Source organism: Poecilia reticulata, linkage group LG5 (assembly GCF_000633615.1).
Source record: "Poecilia reticulata strain Guanapo linkage group LG5, Guppy_female_1.0+MT, whole genome shotgun sequence".
Lineage (NCBI taxonomy): Eukaryota > Metazoa > Chordata > Actinopteri > Cyprinodontiformes > Poeciliidae > Poecilia > Poecilia reticulata.
The window spans coordinates 24,583,315-24,592,633 of record NC_024335.1 but is presented as its reverse complement, the minus strand read 5'-3'; the positions used below and the strand labels follow the sequence as shown (position 1 = coordinate 24,592,633).

Here is a 9,319-nt window from a genome sequence, read left to right as displayed (position 1 = left end):
CAAAATACTATAAAATAAATATTACTATATATTAAATAATATCGCTATTATTCTCATAATGGCCATGAGAAATAAAATGCATGGATAAAATTGGAAGTACTACAAAATTATTAATGGTAAAGAACTAGTGATAATTTGACCTGAGAACGGCTTTGCAGAACTGTTATATAGTATGTTAGCTTGCCATACCATTCCCGCGTTTTTGGCGGGCTGGGTTGAGGTGACGTCACGCCGTAAAGTGGGAGGAGCTTGTGGAGCATACGGAGGCTTGCGCGCGTACAGCGAGCAGCTACGTAACGGTCGGAGCCGAGTTGATCTGCGGGGAACTGCCGCTTCGTTGGGCCCAGGAGCGACGGGAACTTCACTGCCAACATGTCCGACGAGGAGCAAGAGCAGACCATAGCCGAAGACCTGGTGGTCACCAAGTATAAGATGGGGGGTGACATCGCCTCCCGTAAGTTGATGAAAAATTTTAAAGCCGTTTGTGACTGGGACGACCTGCCCTTAACGGCCTGTCGCGCTGCCAGCTAGCGACGTTCCCCACGCAGCGGCAGAAGCAGCAGCAGCAGCAGCTGCTGCAGCTTCAGCCATGTGCTTTTACATTCAGGGAGCACGTATGCTATCATAACCGGCAGGCGAACAGGTGCAGGCGCCTACAGTTTTATACCGCCAAGTTAGCCGAAGCCGAACCTTGTAGTTCAAGGTTGATGTTCGGTTTTAAATGGGGGGGAGCCTTTAAAACATTGTGAGATGCTAACAAACAAGCTAGCTCAGCTTGGTACATGGTTGTCCGTTAAACTAAACGCCAACGAGCCGAAAGATAAGAACGGAATCGACTGAGTTAGTCATTATAGCACGTTCCTGAGTTACTGGTATCTTTTTCATTCAGTGATGTTACAAATATGTATTAAAAGCCACTTCTGTTCACTTTTTATTTTAATTTTAGAATCACTTATGCACCACGTTGACTGGCTCTTAACAGGCTAACATTAACTATAACATATGGAGGAATTATTTTCATGAAATTATTTAGTTCAGGAGAAACATTAGAACTTAATGTTTTAAAATTAGTTGGGAGAAGTTTTTTTCATTCCTGGATGTCAATGTTTGTTTGGCCTTTTTTAATGGTAAAAAAGAAACGCAGTTTAAGTAACTTCTCATATCACATGAATTGATTATGAAATCAAGTAAAAAGGTGAACAGGTCCAAGTTTGTTACCCAGACTTTCCTAAGTTTAAACATTGATACATGCTAATATAAATGGTCTTATTTTGTCTTTTTTGTGACATTTACTTACAAGTTGGTTTAAAAACATAATTTCTTTTTATTAAAAATAATATTTTGTAGACATGGCTTGTCAAAGCTGTTGATATTCATCTTTAATTCACTTTTTGTCTGTTGAAATACTTGTAATACTTGTTAGTTTGCCACTAAAAACTACACAATATTTTCCACCCATGTAGGTAAGCCATTCTGTGTGCATTTATTTTTCTTTGTGGTTAAACATTTTTGGGAATTATTGAACCAAACAGTCATTAAAATGCTCAGATCTAAAATATAATTTAATTCAATATTATTCAATTCAACATCATTGGAAAACTCTGTATAGAACCACCCATTTATTTTGCTTCAGATTCCTATATGGACCAGTTGACTTAAAAGAAATGTGACAGATTATAACCCTGTTGGTATATTGTTCATTTCCATCACGAGCCTATCAGAGCAGGTCCAAAATCATCCATATAAAAAAAAACTAAATCATATGTTTTTCTTCATCAAATAGTACTACGCAATCAAAAGTACAAAGTGAACAGCATCCAACAAAAATATTCACTAATTAGCAAGTATAAACAGAAACAATAATTTTTTTTCTCTCCATCTTCATTTGTGCACTTTGTACACAAATCTGCACAGAATGTGTTCTGGTAAAAAAAAAAAAAAAATGGCTACACAGAATCTCATAGACTATGTTTCACATCAGGGCTTGTATTACCTGCCTGTATTATAGCTGCAGGTAATTACGGGTATAAAGCCGTCCTTTGGGCATTGCAACACAGACTGTTGAGCAGCAACACAAAGCTTTGGGTGGATGGATCACAGATTCTGTCTCCACTGCAGTTCTATTACATCCATTCAGTATTTTGGAAACACCATAACTTCTCATAGTAGTACACTAGCGAAGCTGTTGTCACCAGAACACCTGACGTCTCTCAGTTTAACAGTATCAAAGTCACACCAGTAGACCAGCTACTGGGCTGACGCGCTTGTTAACTTGTGCGGTTTGTTTCCACACAGAGGCTCTGCGTAAGGTGGTGGAGGCAGCTAAAGTCGGGATCTCTGTGCTCAGCCTGTGTGAGGTGGGAGACGCCTACATCATGACCGAGACCGGGAAGGTCTTCAAGAAGGAGAAGGAAATGAAGAAAGGTGAGGAGAAGACTGTGTCGCTTGTGTCTTTAAATCATCTCAGTCTGGATTGAGTTGATCAGCTGTTTTTAGGACTATTGATTGATTGAGATCAACTTGTGGATCGTTTCCAAATGAAGACTCCTCTCTTCTCTCTCTTCTAGGCATTGCCTTCCCTACCAGCATCTCGGTCAACAACTGTGTTTGCCACTTCTCTCCCCTGAAGAGTGACCCCGACTACACGCTCAAAGACGGAGATCTGGTCAAAATGTAGGCGCCACACTGCAGTAATGTTGCTGCTTCCAGTGTGTTTTCCTTCTTTATGTCAGTGTTTTATGTTAGAAATGTCTCTTTATAGCTGACTGTATTTAGGACATTTAATTATTTCATCCACTTCAACACATAATCAATTTTAGTCTGGGAAAAAAAACAAGCCCAGAGCATGATACTATCACCACTTTGTTTCTCTGTGAATATTGTGGTGTTTCTGTGATAAAACTACTATTTTTGCTATTGTGCCTTAAAGTTAAAATTTGCTTCGATCATAATCTAATTCTCCCACTTGGTTTTGAGAGGGTTTACTAAACCCTGAATGTATTATTTAGAAGAAAATAATTGTCTGTCACATCATACTCCTTGTCCAAAATATGGAGAACCGATTGAACACCTCCAGTACCAGGCATAAAACCATCCAGCTCCTTGCAGACATGAGTTTATCTCGTCTTTTCACCCATTTTGGAGAAAACTCCAGTTTTAGTAATTTTACCTGATATATTATTTGTGATCGTCTTCAATAAGCCGTAGTTGGTATAAAGTGCTGCTGTTGTTTCGTCTGTTTCTCCAGACTGGAACATTTGGACAGCGAGATTATTTTTGCTTCTTCGTCGCCTCTTGGCTCTTTGGCTTTAGCTTAACGATGAGAAGCCAACCAGGAGCTTTATATCTGGTTAAGCCGATTCGCTGTAATTGGCAACTAGTGAACTCGAGAAGCAAAAACACTGAGATTAATTTAAATATCTAAATAGTGGTTCAACAAAGTCTTCATTACTTGGCCTGCAACAGTTTATTTGACTTTTAGGTAATATGTCCCATTAAAAGTTGACAATATTTTCAAATTAGTTATGACATTTTAGCAACACCTTGCAAAATGTTCTGTAGGTGTTTCGATAGAGGCTGTAGTTGCACTGACTGCCACCATTTATGTGTTAAATGTTTTTAATTTCTACCTAATTATTTATCTTAAGAAAGTGCATCAAATCAAATAGTTGTTTTTTTTTAAGCCCAAACATCATGTTTATGCATTTAGTGGATAAAGAAATCAAATATTTTTCAGTATTTGGCCTGTAGATCGCAGGTCGATTGGTGCCTTTTGGTTTCTAATCATGTCTTTAGCATTCATAAGGAATTGTTTTATTCAGTATGTTGGTTACTGACTATACCCCCTTGTCATTGGCAGAATCGTATCTATTACTATATTCCAGCTGTTGGACTTCCAAAAAGGGAATTCATAGTGAAATAAAAGTGGCAGCTAAACTTCAGCTCTAAATGTTCACACTCCTCCTTGTTTTTTTTGTTTAGAGATCTTGGGGTTCACGTTGACGGCTTCATCGCCAACGTCGCTCACAGCTTTGTTGTTGGAGCCAGTAAGGTGAGAGCTTTTTAAAAACTAAATCCTGTTTTTAGTCACGTTTCTGCATCCTTTGGTTCACCGTTGCGGATCGGTTCTATCGCTGCAGGAGAACCCCATCACAGGCCGAAAAGCTGACGTCATCAAAGCGGCTCATCTGTGCGCAGAAGCGGCGCTACGCCTCGTCAAACCCGGCAACCAGGTAAAGCAATCGTGTGGCTAAAAAAAATAAAATAAAATTCTGTGAAGCATAAGGTTTGTGTACGTCTTAATCTTAACCTCAGGTTTTCTGCTGCCTTTCTCTTTGCTTTTTAAACGATTCAGAGCTGATTAGTTAACGCAACAGATCAGAAACTGCCTTAAATGTAAAAATCGTAAAGATAAAATGCAGATTTTGTTATAAAATGTCTGATTCCGTTTTTCTTTCTCAGAACACTCAAGTGACAGAAGCCTGGAACAAGATCGCACATTCGTTTAAATGCTCTCCTATTGAGGGTGGGTGTCTGCATCGTCATGTAACGGGATAATGGGATAATGGTTATGCATTCATAATCTGTCAGATGATGTTTCCATGGCACTATATTTCATTCCACAATGTTCAGCATTATTCACTGCTTTTGATTTTGTGGTTTTTAAGGTATGCTGTCTCATCAGTTAAAGCAGCATGTGATAGACGGAGAGAAAACAATCATTCAGAACCCGACAGACCAGCAAAGGTACCGTCGTCGTTTATTCTGAAAGCGTTCACAAAGATTATTAAAGCAACGGATAAGATCTTCAAATATTTCTTCTTTTCTGATTGTATTCTCCAGGAAGGACCACGAGAAGGCAGAGTTTGAGGTACATGAAGTTTACGCTGTCGATGTTTTGGTCAGCACTGGAGAAGGGAAGGTAAGTTGTCTCTGCTCCTCACTGTTAGGCCTGTCACAGTAACTAATGTTTCTGGACGATTAATCGTCCCAGAAGTTATGATAAACGATAATATTGTTGTTTTGAGACAATTTACCAGTAATATAATGGTAATGATGCAGGAACACATTCTCAAAGATCAATAAGCTTTAAATTCCAATGAACATTTAATACTGAAACTGGAAGACATTTTAAATATCCAAAATAAATAAACAAAACAGGAACGAATAATAATGAATTAAGAACTCTCAGGAAACAAAATTATCCTTCAAAAAATGGTGCAGTTGAGACTAAAACTCCAGACTGGAGACTTTTATCATCCGGTTTTTGGTAGAAAGAGAAAAACAATAAATAATGAAATTAGAAATTATTGAGTTTGTTTCAATTTATCATGCAATTAGTTGATTTGATTATTGTGACAGGCCTACTCACTGTCACACTTTTTTTTTATTATTATTAATTATATCACAGTGACACTATGTAAACATGTTAATTTTGACAACATAAGATGTTTTACATCAGATTTAGCCAAAGCTGCTTTCAGTCTAATCCCTGGAAAGACGATTAAAAAAAAAACATAGCATTTACATATTCCATCCCCAATTCATACCCAACATTCTCATTAATTTACCGCTTTATCTAATTCACACTAAAACCAATATGGAAAGTTAAACTCCACGTCTGGTTTATTTTCAGGCCAGAGACTCGGGTCTGAGGACAACCATCTATAAGCGGGACCCCAGCAAACAGTACGGCTTGAAAATGAAGACTTCTCGTACGTTCTTCAGTGAAGTGGAGCGACGCTTTGATGCCATGCCCTTCACACTAAGGTCAGGAGGCAACATGTCGCCTTTACTGCTGCCTCCCGTCTGAAGTGCCACATGTGCAGCAGGTTAATAAACGCCATCGATTCTTTAATCAGGGCTTTTGAGGATGAGGCTAAAGCTCGTCTCGGGGTGGTCGAGTGTGCCAAACATGAGCTGCTGCAGCCCTTCAGTGTGCTGCATGAGAAGGAGGGTGAGTATCTTGCCTTCTGTTAGGCGTCGAGTTACGTCCTAGAAAATTACAAAATCACAAAGTTCATTTCATAGATCGATAGCACGCAGAATCAAACGCTTTTTTAAGTGTTTTATTCTGCTAATTTTAACTGTTATAGCTTACAGGTAATGAAAACCCAACATTGTGTTTCTCAGAAAATCAGACTAATACATAAGACCAATTAAAATGTTATCCAAAGAATGACTAAAGTGTATTCAATGCTTGAAATACTTGATCAAAGCAGTGCGACTTGGAGACAAATCGGCTTGTGGCTGCTTTAATAAGCAGCCTTCAGGTTGTCTTCATTGTTGCTCTGCTGTGTCCGATTTTCTTCAGTTATCTCTGTTGCTTCAGCGCCTTATTCTACCAGACTGCTTTTCCCTCCACTCAACTTTCCATTAATACGAGCAGCCAGTCTTCTCCATGATTGTGTAGTTCTTAACATGATGTTTTTGCATAGAAAAATAACTTGGTGATCTTGGTTGAAGTCCAAACTTTCAGAGAAATTAAAGTTGGGTGTTTGCTTCAGCTTTAAGCTTTAATCAGCATTAATACAAGTAAATGTCTGACATGAATCTTAGTGTGTAAAGAACCTATACATGTTTTCCCTCTTGAATAAATTCCTATTTTAACAATATTTGAATTTATTAAGACACATCTTTATTACCTCAACTATTATTTTTTTCCCTCCAGGGGAGTTTGTTGCCCAGTTCAAGTTCACAGTGCTGCTGATGGCCAACGGGCCTCATAGAATCACAAATGGACACTTCGATCCGGAGCTCTACAAGTCGGAGCACGAAGTTCAGGATCCAGAGCTAAAGGTGAGTCTGAAATGAGTCATAAAAGTTTCAACTTCTCACAAATCGACATTATGCTTCCTGAGTTTCTCCTCCCTTCTCAAGGCTTTACTACAGAGCTCTGCAAGCCGTAAAACACAGAAGAAGAAGAAAAAGAAGGTAACTTCTGGAGTGATGCGCAGTAAATTCTGGCACGGTGTTGCTTTTTGCCACTTTCAGCTGAAGATAACTAGTTTGTCAGTTTCCATATAACTTTAACCCTCCCGTGTCCTCCAGGCGTCAAAGACGGCAGAAAACGCAACTGGACAGCCGACTGAGGACACAGAAGCACCAGAATAAACAAAACTGCCTTTCCACACATGCAAGACCCCAAAGACGAGGGAGACAAAACACGACAAGTTTTCCGGAGCTCTCTGCCAATTAAGCAAATTAACCTGACAGGTTTATTTAGAAATACCTACATTTGATCAATATTAGGCTTAACCCTTTGCTTTATTAATTGATAGAATCACTGGAGAAATGTTTCCTTTTCTTCCCTAACTTGGCCAAGGAATGGAGGGAAATTGAGCATGTCATTCTTTTTTCTTCTCAAAATGTGCATCAGACGTGTATTTTTTTTTTTCATGCAGTTTTGCCTTTTTCTTTTTGTATGAAAATCACCAAACTGAGTTTTAAACGTGATTAAGACTTAAGTTTTTGAGCTCTGCATAGAATTTCTTTTTGATTTATTAGTTAGAAAATAAGCTCATGTTGGTTGCTTTTCGCAGCAAAGTAATTGTAATGCATCTCCACTTGTTTCTAGTTCACAAACGTTTTTAAAACATCGAAAACTGGAGTCAACCTGAATTATTTTCCTTGGCAATATTATGCAGTAAAGGATTAAATATTAGAATAAACATTTATATTTTTATTATGGCCATATTTTTCTTTGAAACGTCGATGTTTTAATCCCTAGATTTTAAAAAAAGCTGAACAGAGAATATTTTAGGTATACAAGAAAAGGAAGTGGAAACAAACCTGACTTTAGGGAACAATCTGCTACATTTACTGCCATTCCCCTTTTTATGGTGAAAATAAACATCTATACTTTGTGATCTAGTTTAAAAACAGAACTTTTCTACCATTTACACCTGTAACACACTTTAGTCTTATGAATCATAGAGACTAAAGCTGTTTAAAGTTTTGGAAAACTGGTCTGAAGACGAGCCTTCAGTCGAGACAGAGCTGTACGATCATTTCATGTCAGTTTCCATTTTGAGGTCTGAGAGAAGTGTTGGTTCATATTTGCCCGCAATTAAATGCGTTGGGAGAAAAGCACAATGCTGCTTTTTCAAGCTCAACCACTGGGCAAGTAACTTTACACCTATGAAAATGGAATAAAATGTTTTCATACACATCTGGGTTTCTTTGTGTTTTGTTCACCCTCAGGTTGTATAATAAAGAATTATATTTTTATACAGGATAGGAAATGATGCTGAAGACTGCTGAGCACTTTGTAACATGAAATGTTTGAATAACAGGTAATTAATTCAAATACAGTTTTCAAAGTACTTGATCTCCCTTTGAGCCTGTACACAAAGTTTTAAAAATCTAATTAATGATAAAATATTAATTTTAATGTATTCTATGTGTTATACCAGTTGATATACTCAAGAAAATGTATAAATTTCACCACCAGACATTCACTTGCAGAAGTTATCTGTGAAGCTTGCTGAAGTTAACAGGTAATTCCTAAAAGTTTCAAGGAAAATCACTTTACCTGGAAGTGATTCTCAGATATATAGCATATCGAAACCTGTAAACATTAAGATTCAGAACAAACGAGGTGCACTTTACAATGATTTAACTTTTATAACTGAAGAGAAAATAAATATTAAAATACAGAGTAAACGTGAGATAAATCTTTCCAAGTTAACTACATGTTTGAAGCAAATTATTTCACTTATCGAGATGCTGAAAACGGGAGGTTTTTAAAAATTAATACCTGAATAAAAACAGCAACCAGAAGAATTAGATTCATAATACCAGTTTGATTCTTCAATACCTATTGGAGAACATATTTTAATGTATCAAAAGTTACGTGAAAAAAGTTGTTTATACCAGACCCAGTTTTGAAGATCATTCCAAATGGTATTTATAGCTTTACAGTGAATATTGTCTCAGTAACCGAGTCATGAATTGTTACTAATGCTGAATTTCGTTTGAAAAAAATATTTTTAAGAAGAAATCATTCAGCAATTTTGTGATAAATTTGCTTTACTCTTAGAAAGAATGGAAGAAAGAAGGATATTTGGATATTATTTTTCTTTTTAAAAAGGTTTTTAAATAAAAACATTTTATTTAATGTTTTTATTTCTAAATAAAAACATCTATTTCTAAATAAATGTTAATAATGGGAAATTTGAGTGTTTCTTATTAAGTTATTAATAAATTTGTGTCTATAAAGTGAGTAATTTATTATCAAAGTCTTATTATCATTCCTTTAATTAGTAAAATCAAAGCAGGGAAAACTGGCTTTAACAATGTGAAATTGAGCAGTCTAAGC

At 37.0% G+C, this 9,319-nt stretch overlaps 1 protein-coding gene across 1 annotated transcript; it reads left to right on the top strand.

Annotated features, from left to right (window-relative positions):
- Window positions 1-256: 256 nt before the first annotated feature.
- pa2g4a (proliferation-associated 2G4, a) lies at window positions 257-8,170 on the top strand. The gene is made up of 13 exons (XM_008409902.2): window positions 257-454; window positions 2,296-2,424; window positions 2,568-2,673; window positions 3,982-4,051; window positions 4,140-4,232; window positions 4,462-4,525; window positions 4,668-4,746; window positions 4,843-4,921; window positions 5,636-5,769; window positions 5,862-5,956; window positions 6,671-6,798; window positions 6,880-6,933; window positions 7,051-8,170. Exons 1-13 carry the CDS (start codon window positions 373-375, stop codon window positions 7,111-7,113), a joined length of 1,176 nt encoding a protein of 391 aa, XP_008408124.1. The 5' UTR covers window positions 257-372; the 3' UTR covers window positions 7,114-8,170.
- Window positions 8,171-9,319: the final 1,149 nt, after the last annotated feature.